Source organism: Mesoplodon densirostris, chromosome 3 (genome assembly GCF_025265405.1).
Source record: "Mesoplodon densirostris isolate mMesDen1 chromosome 3, mMesDen1 primary haplotype, whole genome shotgun sequence".
NCBI classification, from domain to species: domain Eukaryota; kingdom Metazoa; phylum Chordata; class Mammalia; order Artiodactyla; family Ziphiidae; genus Mesoplodon; species Mesoplodon densirostris.
The window spans coordinates 9160946-9175207 of NC_082663.1; the positions used below are offsets into that span (position 1 = coordinate 9160946).

General features: G+C 50.9%; 1 protein-coding gene across 1 annotated transcript in view; it reads left to right on the forward strand.

Moving 5' to 3' along the window:
• The first annotated feature begins 485 nt into the window (after positions 1-485).
• Positions 486-14262, forward strand: part of ANKRD33B (ankyrin repeat domain 33B) — an 84828-nt gene continuing 71051 nt past the window's right edge. The window contains exon 1 of the mRNA XM_060091587.1: positions 486-839. Within this exon, the coding sequence (XP_059947570.1) occupies positions 486-839 (354 nt within the window). The remainder of the gene's footprint in view (positions 840-14262) is intronic.

Below are 14262 nucleotides of genomic sequence, written 5' to 3' on the forward strand. Positions count from 1 at the left end.
CCGTCAAAGCAGCCGGGTGCGCTGTACCCGCGGGGCCGAGAAGCCGCTGCTTCGCTCTTAACTTTTGCCAGGATCGGGCCTGCGGGCGCGGGACACGGGGCGCGCGCCTCCTCCGCCGGGTCCGCCCCGCCCGCCCCCCGCCGGGTCCGCCCCGCCCGCACCCCGCCGGGTCCGCCCCGCCCGCACCCCGCCGGGTCCGCCCCGCCCGCACCCCGCCGGGTCCCCGCCCCTCCGCACCCCCCCGCCAGCCGGCCGCGCTCAGAAAGCCCCCGCGGCTCCGCCCACCCCCTAGGGGCTTTCTCCAGCCTCCAGCGACTGGAGTCCTGGAGCTCAGCCGCCGGGCGCGCGTTTCCGCCGAGCTGGGGCGCGCAGAGCCTTGCTTTTCTGGGGCCGCAAGAGACAAGAGGCGGTGACCTCGGTGCGCGCCCCGCGTCCCCGGCTCCCGGCCAGCTCCCCGGCCCCCGGCCCGCGCCCCGGCCGCCAGCATGGTGCTGCTGGCCGGGCCCGGGCCGGAGGGCGGTGGGGCGCGCCGCGTGTCCCCGCAGTCGCCGTCCCCACCCCGGGACGCGCAGGCCGGGGAGGACCCAGCTGACTTCGAGGAGTACGAGGACTTCTCGAGTCTGCCCGACACCCGCAGCATCGCCTCGGACGACTCCTTCTACCCTTTTGGAGGCGAGGAGGAGTACAGCTCCGTGAGCGCGGAGAGCGTCCCGGAGGCCGTCCCGGAGGCGGCGACCCTCCTGCGCGCCGCCTGCGCCAACGATGTGGGGCTGCTGAGGGCGCTGGTGCGGCGGGGGCCCAGCGCCGAGGAGGTGCAGGAGACCGACCGCAACGGCCGGGTAAGCGGGCGTCCCTGCAGGTTTCGGGTGCCCTCCGCGTTCCTCCTATTGGCCCTCGCCACCCGGATCCTGACTCTGTTCAGCGCCCGCGGTGAACCCTTTTCCTCGCTCTCTGGGCGTGGGGCACGTGTGGAGCCCTGGGTGGCCTGCCCATCCCGGGCTGGGGTGGGGCGGCACGATTGATCTGCCCGAGGTCACAGCGCCGCGGGGGCCGCCGCTAGTCCCGCGTGCTCGCCGCAGCCCCCTCGTTTCCCGCCCCCGGAGTCCTCTTACTCCCGCCTGGGGCCCGCGCCGGGATCCGGTTTGGAAGCCCCTCGCCGGTTCCCTTCACCCTCGGTCCCCTCTGACCGTCACCCTTGCTCGCCTGCCGGGGAGAGCTCTTCTGCCCAGAGCCCCACTTGCCCCCAGTCCTCGGCCCGCGCGCTGCCCCCTGCACTTTCCCTTCCACGCCCGAGCGCGGATCGGCTTGTTCCCGCCCCCCGGGTTCGGAGTTTCCTCTGGGACCCCCTGCTTACCCGTACCCCTCCCCCCTCCCACGCCCGGCCGCTCCTGGTGACCCACGCGGTGACCTGCCAGCGTGATGTCCGACTTGGCTGTCTGCACGGTCACCGCGGAGAGCCAGGCCCCGGGGAGGGCCGCGGAGGGGCGCACGCCCAGCAGGTAAGGCAGGCGGGCGTGGAGGTCGGGAGAGGCACGGGGTACGCATCAGTCAGGGCGAGACCCAGAGACGATGAGAAACACTTAGAAAAAGTTGGCTTGAGAGGAACTGGCTCTCAGAACACAACCCACCAAAGCAGCTGGAGGGAAAAACCGCAGGGTGACCACGGTGACCAAGTACCCGTGGTCTGTGCTGCGTGCATAGTGGCAGAGATCTCACCTGATTGTCACATTCCCCGGTCCCCGGGGGTTCCGCAGCCTCAGCCTGGCACACAAATCGGGAGGGAAAGTGCTTTTGCTCGGGAGCCCACGCCTGATAAGAAAGAGGTGCATTTCCTTGGGAACTGGTGGGACCCTGTACCTTTGGTTTATCTCAGGGGGCCGGCTGGTTCGCCCCTGACTGTGGTCTGGGCCCGGCTTAGGCAGACAGGAGCCCTTAGGCAGACAGGAGCCCGGGGGAGGGTCATTTTCTGCTGCTACACGTATGGCCTAACTTGACACAGCATTTGAACTTGGGGAAGGTTCTACACTTGGCGTAATGTGTCAGGTGGTGCCGGCCCTGAGGCCCCTAGGGCTGGGGGACCTAACCTGGGGTCCTCGTGGGCAGATCACCCTGGTGGCGCTGGGACACCCGGCAATGACTGCATCTCAGCCCTCCCTCTGGTGGCCAGGCAATGGGTGCTGTTTCTGCAGGCTCTGCTTTCACTTTTACTAAGGTGACTTTTCACAAACAGATGCTTATGTGAGACCTCACTTTCCTGAAGCAGGTAACCAGGGCTGCTTTAAAGGAAGCCCGATAAGCATCAGGAAAAACACAGGTAGGGTAGGTCTCTCCCGGGTTTCGGGCAGCCTGGGTTCTCCAGTGGGCAGGGGTGGGCCTGGCTCACCAGCCCCGACTCTGAGGCTCCACTGGGCTGGGCTTTGTTGTTTCCTTTGGGGCCAAAAAATAAAAATTGGAAAACAGCTTCATTGGAGACCACTGAGAACAGCGTAAACCATCCCCAAGGGGCTTGGGTCTGACGGACTGAGTTTCTGGGCCATTTTCAAAGCCCCTCCCTCAGTGCAGAGTCAGAGGAGGCTGGCTCCATCCTCTGAGCACCCCTCTGCCTCAGTTTACCCGTTGTGATGTAGGGCTGACAGCAGCTCCAACCTCCCGGGGTTGTGAGCATGAGACGCCCTAACACACAGCACTCTGACATGGCCGTGTTTACTGTCTTGTCCTGTTTTTCACTCACCTACCTTCTCCTTGCTCGGAAGAGCCGTCCTCCAGCTTTTTATCTTTTTTCCTTCGGCCAGGCAAAGCTCTTTTTCTCTCTGCTTTTGCCCTTGATTAAAGAGCCTCCCTTTGTTTTTCTGCTTTGAGTCTCCTCTCTGCTCCCCACCAAATCAGGATGGAGAAATGGCACTCGGCCCACCAACAGCAAGACCCCCGGTTCTTTTATCTTCTGATCAGAAGGAGAGCGTCCTGGGTTCTGGGCTTTGAAGGGGTGAGGCGAGAGCTTCTGTTCTTCCCAGTGTCTTCTTGATGCTATTATCAAACAGCCTCTGTCTATTCTGGAACACTTCGAAAGAATAAAGTGTCTCAAGGTCCAAAACATGACCCTGTAGCGAATGGGAAAATGAGTCACCGTTGAGTGGTTATTGCAGACCTACTGTGTACAAAGCACGGTTTGGCACTGCAGGAGACTCCAAGGTGAATCAAACAGTCTCTGCCTTTTAGTTGAGGAAGAACTCAGAGTAATAGTACCCAGTGCTTAGAGAGTAATAGTACTCAGTGCTTATAGCCAAAGGCAGGATGTGAAAGGGGCCCTATAAAAATGCAGAGCAAACATCTTGGAAGCAGGGAGCTGAGGACCATTCTGGAATCCCAGCAAGGGGAGCCTTTTGGAGATGGTGGTGGGAAGACATTCTAGCCAGACAGATGGAACGAAGCGGGTGGTGGCAAGTGCCGTGTGGTTGGTCGCAGTGCGGGACGATGTGGGTGCTAAAGCCGGAGAGGCCTCCCAGGGCTAGCTGATGAGAGGCTGGCCTGGAGCAGCCGGCTAAGAAACAGGAAATCGGGAAACAATGTGGTTTCAGCGTGCCAGGGTCCGGCCTTAGGGCTGTGGTGTGCCTCCCCAGATGGCCATTCAACTCATTCACTCACTGCCTTCAGGTTCTGGTCTTAAGGGCATCTCCTCAGGGAGACCTTTCCTCCCATGCCTAGCTAAGCCAGTGGAGTGGCACTGGGAGCTGGGGAGGGCAATCCAGGTGTTCAGAGACTAAGGTCTGAAATTGTATATAGGTAGGGTGGTCATCTGAGAGGACATGTGACATTCAAGTAAAGATGTAGAGAAGATAACTCGGGAAGAGCACTCCAGACAGAGGGCACAGCATGTGCAAAGGCCCTGAGGCAGGAGCCCTTTGGGACTGGTCTATGATTAGTAGCAGTAAAAAAGCTTACAGAGAGCCCAAGAGCTTCTGCTGGAGGAGCGGGCTAATTGCATTAACTATCGAATTACAGGTGCTGCCTGCAGCAGCTTCGCAAAAGAAAAATGTCTCTAAAGGTTTTTTTTTGGGGGGGTTGTTTTTGTTGAGCTGTTGATCTCTGGTCAGTTAAGAAGAGAGTTTTCCTGAGCTGACAGAGGTTTCATTTGGTTGGAGTAACTAAGGATCATGTTTGTTTTAAGGTATGTTCTTTCCTGGCTCCTGAGGTTCACAGAATTTCGGGTGTGGCTCAGCACAGTCTTCTAAAATAGTTATTGCTCTAAAAGGATGGTGTAATTGAATATGCAACCTATAAATATCTGTCAAACAATTATTCAGCAACATTCAAAGTGTGCTCTGCTGTCCTGTACATTTATGCGTGTTTTGTTCCCACTGACGCTGGGACAATGGAAGCTACCACACTTCTTCTTAATTCTTCACTTCTCTCTCAAGGTTCAGCCTTACAGCCCTGACAGCCCTGCAGACAGTACTGAAACCAAAGGAAGTGTTTGTGCTGTGTTCACTGTTACAGAGCGGCAGTTTGAATGTCAGACAGCTCTTGAACCAAATTAGGCCCAATTATGCTAAATTTAAAATATTGTACTCCTTTCTTTTACTTTTTATTTATTTTTATTTATTTGTTTTTGGCCATGCCCCGCGGCTTGCAGGATTTTAGTTTCCCCGACCAGGGATTGAACCTTGGCCCCCGGCAGTGGAAGCACGGAGTCCTAACCACTGGACCGCCAGGGAATTCCCACTCCTTTCTTGATATAATTCTTCTCATGCATGTTTAAATTCCAGGGTCTCTTGCTGAAGTTTTTCGAAGGCCTCTCCAGCCATTTGCTCTATGGTTCAGGAAGGTCCACACTGCAGACCCAGTATGGGGGTGTCTCCCTTTGCTCCTGGGGGGCTTAAATGTTTCATAGATTTGTAGCAGTGATTGGGACCTTTATCTTGACATATACGTGAGAAATGTTTTGTTTCTGTTTTTGTTGGTTTTTTGAATACCATAGTAAGATTTATAAACTTTGGAATCACCTTTCCCTAAAATGAGAATCAAGTTTGAACTCACACCCCCTTCTGCATTTACCAGGCCTCAGTATTCATGGGCCTGCATGTGCTTAGAACTGGCTGGTTGGTACTGAAAGTGAATTCTGGCCTCAGGCCTCCACATGTCTGTCGAGGGTCATCCAGCAGAGCAGGAGCCAGGCTTTGCTGTTTGGGGATGTATCAATATGTTAGTGTGTTATGTGCACATTTTGAAGTGTGGGAAAGGGGGTGAGAAGGGAGAAGGAGCAGATTAGACTGGGAGCCCAGGGGGCCAGACCAGAGAAGCTGAAGAGAGCCTGGGAAAGCCTGGGCTTGGGACGGGCAGGCTGACAGGTGTTGGCCTCTTCCTTTCTCCACTGACCAAGATGGGGGCCGCTCTGGGCCCAGAAGCAGTTGAGAGGCTCATTTGTTTTATTTTTTTTCATTTTTTTAAAAAAAAGGACACAGTTTTTTAAAGAGCAGTTTTAGATTCACAGCAAAATTGAGGGGAGGGCACAGAGATTTCCCATATACCCCCTACCCAACCCCCCAGGCACATTCTGCCCCGTGCCCCCATTGTCAACATCCCCCATCAGAGTGGTACATTTGTTATAACTGATGAACCTACACTGACACATCCTAATCAGCCAAAGTCCACAGTTTACATTAGGGTTCACCTTTGGTGTTGGACATTCTGTGGGTTTGGACCAATGCGTAATGATGCTTATGCATCACTGTAGTATCATATATTGCCCCATTGTGTTCTTCATGTAAGTGTTATCAGTTACCTATGGCCACAGCAATGCTGCATAACAAATAACTGTGAAACCTCATGGGTGTATACACCAGTCACATTTTGCTAAGGGTGGCCCAGCTCAGCCAGTCTCAGCTGGATTTGCTTTTAGCTGGGGTTGGCTGCAGATGGCAGGACTGGGAAGGTCTTGGCTGGGGTGGCTGGTCTCTGCTCCATGTGATTTCTTGTTCTCCAGCAGGCTGGCCCAGGCTTGTTCTTCATGGCAGGGCCAGGGCTCCCAGGAAGCAAGCAGAGCAAATAAGGTTCAGCTTCAGTTCTGCTGAAGGAAGTTAACAAAGCCAAGCCCAGATTTACCCTCTAAGTGTGAATTTGCTCTTGTTTGTAATGAATGCTAGTCACTAACCCTAAGCATTTCTGTTTATCTAAAATTTATTTTTATTGAAAAACATTTCAGATAGGTGCCCAAGAAGAGGGTATCAAGACCCTCCCATGTCCTAATCATTCAGCATCAACAAGTGTCAGCCCCTGAAGGCCAGTTTTAATTTTGATGGAAAGGATTATAGGATTTAATGCCGCTTTGGGGGTGTTTGTGTGTGTAGGAAGATTTCAGAAACCTAGGAGGACCATTGTCAGGGGGTTTTGAAGCTGGAATGGATTTTAGAGGCTAGTGGTCCCCATCATTTTGTAGTAGAAGAAAGTGGGGCTCAGAGAAGAGGGCAGCTAGATGTATCAGGAGAGCTGGGTTCTAGAATGACCCGGAAGCTCTTCATGATCCTCCTTTTGACCCCCGCCATGGGCCTTTCCAAGGGACTTCTGAACCTCCCCCCCTTTGCCTCCTGGCTGCCCATGAAGAATGGGCTACCTAGAAATTCTGTGGAGTGGTTTGGGTGATTTTGAACATTTGATTTCTTTTCCACCCTATGCTTGTAAAGGAAGACTAATGCAGGTATTATAAAAATCTAAAACAATAAGAGAGCTTAGGGACTCTTTTGGAATCTCATTTATTCATTTAACATTCATATCAATATAATATGTGAGCTGTTATTCAAAGCTATTTTGAATGACAACTTCTAGTAGATATGGCTACAGTATAGGAAAAGCTTTAAATGTTATTTAGTTCATTGTAAGTTACTAAAATTCAATTCCTCCAATCAGACCTTTAGGTCAGTAACTAATGGTTATAGGATTGTTCAGATTTTCTCTTTCTTCCTGAATCCACTATGGTAACCTCTATTTTTCTAGGAAACTGTTCCATTTTTTTTCCCCTAAGTTTTAAAGGTTAATAGTATGAAGTTTTTACAGAGTTCTCTTTTTAATCTCTGCTATAACATTATTATATCCTGTTTTTCTACATTTTTGAATTTATGCTGTTTCTCTTTTGTGACATATTATCAAAAATATTTTATTAGTCTTTTCAGAGAATCAACTTTTGTTCTGGATCTGTTTCCTCCCTCACTATTTCATCAATTTCTGCTTTTCTTTTTATTCCTTCCTTCAGGTTTCTTCTGCATTATAACTTTCAAAGTATCACTTTTGTTTTTTTCCCCACAAGTTTTGATATGTAATATTTTATTATTGTTGTGTTCTCATTTATGTTATGATTTCCTCTTTTTCTGACCTAGAAGTTATTTAGAATGGTGTTTAAAGTTTTTAAATACATATTGTTAAGCTTTATTAAAATATTTATTTATTTTGGCTGTGTTGGGTCTTTGTTGCTGTACGTGGGCTTTCTTTAGTTGTGGCAAGCGGGAGCTACTCTTTGTTGTGGTGTGCGGGCTTCTCATCGTGGTGGCTTCTCTTGTTGTGGAGCACGGGCTCTAGGCATGCTGGCTTCAGTAGTTGTGGTGCGTGGACTCAGTAGTTTTGGTTCTTGGGCCCTAGAGTGCAGGTTCAGTAGTTGTGACGCACGGGCTTAGTTGCTCCGTGGCATGTGGGATCTTCCTGGACCAGGGATCGAACCCGTGTCGCCTGCAATGGCAGACAGATTCTTAACCACTGCGCCACTAGGGAGGTCCCTAAAATAATTTTAAAAACCTGATTCAGAGACTATGGTCTGCATGATATTTTGAAATTTCTTGAGACTGGCTTTACAGACTATTGGGCCAGTAATTCTAAATCATAACCATGTGACATTTTATGATTTCTCCAGATTAACTCAAAACAGTTCCATACGTAAAACAATATGTAATTCTCTTTAATCAAAGGAAATAAGAAGGATGTAGAGAAGTTGTTAAAATATGTGAACAAAGGAAATATGCTTCATTCCAGATGGTTGGGAAGTAATTCCTTTAGACAGCTGGTCGAATGAAGGTGTATATATGGCTCTGTGTGTGTGTGTGTGTGTGTGTGTGTGTGTGTTCTTATGAGGTCAGATTTTATGATGAAGTAGGAAGTTAAGAATCCTTTCTGTCACTCAGTGTCTGTGTACCAAAAGAATAGAGACTGTTTTCAATGGTGTTCCTGAATTTGAAAGACAGTTGAAGGTGGCATTTACTTATTTATTTCTTCTAAGTCAGAGACACAGAAATTCAGGTAGACGTGAAATCCCGAGTGACAGTTGGCTTGGTGGCAAAATTGGATTGGAGTGGTGGGATTTGAGAGCAATTTCAAAGTAACGGAAAAGCAACGTATGCTTACAAAGGCACATCTACGTCAGCTCCCAGGAAGTTCACATCCAAAGTAGGCATGTGATACGGCGGAGAACCAAGCATTTCCCTCTGGCTTCTGTTTCTGAAATTTAATTGACTCTTGGGTTAGAGGCCACCCCTGGTGAGGGACATCCAGCGGAGCGGGGTGTGGAGATGAGGCTGCCGAAGAGGCACGAGCCCTGCTCAGGGGCAGTGCCTGCCCAGTAAAGGGTGTTATATTCACAGTAGCACATTTTCCGGAATAAGGGAAGACACATGAAGTCAGTTTAAAAGTAAAGGAAGGTGGAGAAATTAGGCTGAGTGAAAAAAAGTCCATCTCTAAGGATTATATGCTGTAGGGTTCCATTTATGTAACTTTCGCAACGTAATGCAGTTGGAGGAATGGAGAACGGATGAGAGGTTGCTGAGGTAAAGCTTTGGGGAGAGGAGTGGGTGCTACTCTAACTGGGACAGGCCTGCTTCTAGATTGTGTTCGTGGTGGTTATGGGGAGCTGCACGAGGGTTAAAATGGCAGAGAACCCCCGCCCCAACACACACACACGTGACTGGGGACACCTGAACAAGCTCTGTGGATTGCAGCCACGGCCATTTCATGATGTTCTTGTACTGCAGTTATGAAAGATGTAGGTATTGGGGAAGAATGCCCAAGGGGGCAACTTCCTGCCTGTCTATCACTATTTCAAAATCAAAAGTTTAGTAAAAATGAAGGAGGGCATGCATTACCTTTAATCTGCAGCCCTATCACATGAATAGACTGGATTTTGGAAACTAAAGCAGGATCAGAGCTGGTTAGTACAGGGGAAGTGGGACCGACTGGGAATATTGAGTGTTTGAACCACTGCTACTCGAGTGTGGTAAAACAAGTTAGCAGCATGGCTTCCTCTGGGCGTTTTTCCCAAATGCAGGATCCCAGGCCCTCCCTAGACTTACAGAACCAGAATCGACACTCACTTTAAACTGGTCTTGGTGATGGGTATGTACACTTGTTGGAAGAGCTCTAGAACTTTATTCTGAGAGTAGAAAACAAGTGTGGTGGCCAAAGATAGCAGGCTTAGGTTGGTCACATGATCCTGGACAAGTCACATGATCTTTCTATCCTCAGTTTCCTCTAGATCCCCATCTAGAAAACGGGGATGCTTTTTATGAGGCTGACAACACCTCACAGAGGTTCTAGGGCCTAAAAAAGTGACTTACACGTACAGTGGGTACCACATCATAGGCGCCTAGTGAGTGCGGCTGTTGTTTCTATGGGTGAGTTAACCTCAAGATGAGTTTCCAGTCCTGCTGTTTCAATTTCAGCCAAGGGAAGAGATGGGAGCAAATTAAACGTCTAACCAAAGAGGAGTGGTCGAGAAAATGGTGTGTCCTCTGGGTAAGGACCCTTTTGTAAATGTAGGCATTAGTTAAGAGGGTCGATCTCCTGTTACGTGTTCGTACCACAAGGAAAGTGGCAATTGGAGCCATGGGTGCAGGTGAAGCAGGGCGGTGGGGGGAGGAGGGGCAGGACAGGGGCTGGGGCCACATCTGGGCACATCTGGGGAGCACCTTTGATTACGGGTGGGTGGAGGCAGAGGCCTGGAGGAGCATGAGCGGGCTGCAGACTGATGACCAATGAGGAAGGAGAACATCCCAAGGACGGCAGAGATAACCATTGTGCCAGGGACGGTCACGAGCCCTTTTCCTTTCTTCAGCATTTCCCGTGAGTTCAAGTTAGGGCAGAGCCCCGGATGGGAGCCCTCGTGCATCCCGGGACTTTCAGGGCCTGATTCCGTCGTGATGTCCTGCCGTGAGCAAGCAGCTGCTGTGGGTCCCCAAAGTGTCCTTCCATTTCTGCTTCTCCTCCACTTTGTCAAGCCAGGCATCCCCAAGGGGCTGGCCCTGCCCACTCCGATCCGGAGGGCCAGGCTGCATCGCTGCCTTCTAGACCTTCCAGCTCTTGTATCTGGAGACACAGTAGTTGTGCGCTAAAAATAGCTGTGGTGACAGAGCTGCCGGGAAGGTTTTGCGGAGCTGTGAGTCAGGCCTTCTTTCCTTGGTCATAGGAAATGGGTGGGTTTCTAGGAAATGAATTCCATGTACAGTGGCGCTGGGATGGCCCGATGGCCAGCTGGGGGTGAGGAGTCCTTGTGTCACCTGGCGACGCTTCTCCCTGCTGACCGTCATGCTTCAGATGCTCCAGTTCTTTGGGGAGCCAGTTCATCCGCAGTGAAAAGGGACACAGGAGACACTGCGGAGCAGGGGAGAGAGTGACTCAGGTGTGTCTTGTCACCTACACGACCTCCTCTTTTGAGGCCCGCAGGCTCACCCTCCATGTGCTGTGGCTGGTGGGAGGCATCCACTGGCCCTACAGAGGGATCAACTTGCTCTGATCAACTTGCCCAGGATTTTCTCATGTTGGCACAGAAAGTCCCACATCCTGGGAAACCCCTGTGCCCCTGGCTAGCTGGGGTGGTTGGTCACCCTACCTAGGAAAGCCACTCCCGTGTTGGGGCCACACACAGTGTTACCTCAGAGAAGCTGAAAGGCCCACCGACTGCAGAATTCCTCCTTTAGCGGAATCTGCAAACCCTACTTTGGAGGAAAGCTGCTACATTAAGTTATGGTGTCTGGGGCACGCCCACTGGGAGGGAAGCTTTTGTGTAAGTGCAGTCGCTTAGACTGGGTTCTTTGATCACAGGCTAGACCTGTCTCCCAACGGGGACATTATCTTGGGAGGCTTTTGGGAGAGAGCACAACCCTTGATCGGGGGGGCCCATGGCGGGGGGGCCCATGGCGGGAGGGCCCATGGCGGGGGGGCCCATGGCGGGGGGGGCCCATGGCGGGGGGGCCATGGCGGGGGGGGCCCATGGCGGGGGGGCCCATGGCGGGGGGGGCCCATGGCGGGGGGGCCCATGGCGGGGGGAGGCCCATGGCGGGAGGGCCTGGAGCGGGGTTAAGTCTCCACTGCCATACATGAAAAGTAGAATAAATACATTTTCCTAAGAAATTCAGCTACTTAAAATGCACCAGGGAATCTCTGGTGAATTTGTTTTTAATAGAAATAATTATTTTAAAATGTTTGGTGTAGGGCTTCCCTGGTGGCGCAGTGGTTGAGAGTCCGCCTGCCGATGCAGGGGACACGGGTTCGTGCCCCAGTCCGGGAAGATCCCACATGAGGCCCATGACCCATGGCCGCTGAGCCTGTGTGTCCTGAGCCTGTGCTCCGCAACAGGAGAGGCCACAGCAGTGAGAGGCCCGCGTACCGCAAACAAAAATAAAATAAAATAAATAAAAAGTTTGGTGTAAGCAAATCTAAATCCTTTGGGTTTGTTTAGAATGAGGTACAAGTGTATGGAGTTAACTCATTTCATTTGTGAAAGGCAGTGACTTACAGTGATTCTGCTAATAATACCATTGGGTCCAAGAATACTTAAGATACTGTTACATTGTTTTTTTTTAAATAACCTAAGGTTAATTTGGTTGAGGGGCCTTTGAAAATAACTGAAAACTCATCCACATTCTGTTTGCATCTGGCAAGTTCCATCTATCCATCTGAAAATGGCTTGATTTCAGCATAAGTGTTTTAGCAAATGCGTGGAGTCTGTCTTTCCTTATCAATAGCATGCATACTTTAGAAAAAAGTCAAAGTAAGAAGAAAAAAGACTTGTTTTTCAAAGAAGTGGATATTCCTGAATGTTGAGTATTAAAACAGGTTTTAGTCCATTTGGGCTGCTGTGACAGAATACCACAGACAAGGGGGCTTAGGAAAATCAGACATTTATTTCTCACAGTTCTGGAGGCCGAAGTCAAAGATCAGGGCCCTGCGGATTCGGTGTCTGGTGAGGGCCCGATTCCTGATTCGTAGACGGCCATCTTCTCTCTGTGTCCTCACCTGACAGAGCAGGGGAAGGAGGTCTGGGGGGTCTCTGGAGGGACAGTCATCCACCCTCCTGACCTAATCACCTCCCAAAGGCCCCATCTCCTAGGACCATCACACCTGGGGGTTAGGATTTCAGCATATGAATTTTGGGGGGACACAAACATTCAGTCGATAGCAAAACACATCAAATTCTGAAGGAATCAGTAAAAAAAAAAAAAAAGCATTTAAAGTGTCTTTCCACTTGCAGAAGAGGTACATAATTTTTCAAAATTTGCTATGCGTATGACTTTTGTTCAGAAAATGCCAGACTCTCTGTGGAAAATTGGATGGCTTTACATATAGAGAATCTCCATATCTAAAAATAGGGAATCCTGCTATTCTGTGATTTAAAACAAGAGTTCAGATGAATAAAATGAAATCATTGAAAATTAAGTAGTCACAAGATGCTTAGAAATAGAAAAAAAATTCGCAAAGAAGACAGAGCCTTTGAAGTTCTAAGTGATGGGAAATCCCCAAAATGCAAAATAAAAGGAAGTAATCTAAAAAGGAAAGTGAAGAAAATGGATTGTTTTTTAAAAAAGCAGTATTGATATATAATTCACATACTATACAATTCACCCATTTAAAACCGTACAATTCAGTGATTTTTTTAGTATATTCACAGATACGGGCAGGTATCACTGCAGTCCATTTTAGGACATTTTCATCACTTCAAAAAGAAACCTTGTACCCTTCGGCAGTCACTCCTCTATTCCAAATTCCCTGCAGCCCTAAGCAACCACTAGCTCCTTTCTTTGTTTACATTACTTCTAAAAGGGTTTTTATGAAAGATGAACTATATGCCAACGTATCTTGACAGTTTTCTCAGCAAAGGAATACAACGCACTTCACCACAAGAGGTGCCTGCCAGACAGGGTGACGTGTGTGGGTTCTGCCTTCAGGGTCTTAACTGTAAGTTTCCTATAAATTACAGTGTATGATAAAAAATTACGTTTTTTACAAAGTATGCAAAGCCGCAAACTTGAACCATTTCACGGTGAGCCTTGGGCCGAGCTGTCCTTTTGTTCACCTCTACTTGGGCTTGCTGACCTGTCGCTGAGGTCCTCAGTGTGGCCTCCGTTCAGCAGTGTCGGTAGCAGCTGGGGCCTCGTGACTCAGGAACTGGGGTGGCGTCAGCACTCTGTTCAGCAACCTCCCAGGGGATTCTGATGTGCACTTTGGGTACCACTGGTCGACTGCGTTACCATCTTCTGTTTAATGTGTCTGCCAGCGCTGCCTAGGAGGCTCTCTCTCCACCTGGGCATGGCCTGGCTGTCTATCTAGTTTGATGAGAGGATGGAGGGCCAGCCTGGCTTTGCCCTTGATGGGGTTTCCGGGGCAGGGGACTGGGGAAGTGCCCAGTGAAGGCCGTGGATGGACTGTCACCGCCATCCCTGCCCCTCTGTGTGCAAACCCCTCCCCCAGTGGGCTTGGTCCCCACTTGCCCCTGACCCGGCCACTGTCCACCGCCGCCTCTCATGGCCTCTTCCATCTCTTTCCCTTCTTACATCTTCGGATCTCTTGTGTCATAAAAAAGAACACACACGCACAAACTCCACATCAAACAAGCCCAAGCCTCACTTGCCTGCAGGCTCCTGAAGTCCTGTGCTTCCCAAGGCCAAGGGTGTGCGGGGCTGGCGGGTGCCTGCCCGGTGCCCAGCCTGGACCCGGGGGCTGGGGGGGCTCTCCTGCCCCAGCTTGCTCTGTTCCGACACCTCCTCTGGCAGCCCCTGCAGCTCAGTCTTCAGCTTCATTGTTGGGTGTTGTGCAAGTGTCCCTTCCTGGGTCCCAGCCTCACCCTCTTGAGCTCTGATTTCTTCCCTCCCAACCCACCCCCTGGAACTGCTCATGGCCATGGCAGGGCTGCCTGCCTTCCCTGCCCCCCAGCATTTTGGGCACTGTTGTCTGCATGATCTTGACCGTGGCCTGACTGGGGGTGAAAGCATCCGTTCCCCGCAGCTGGGATCACGC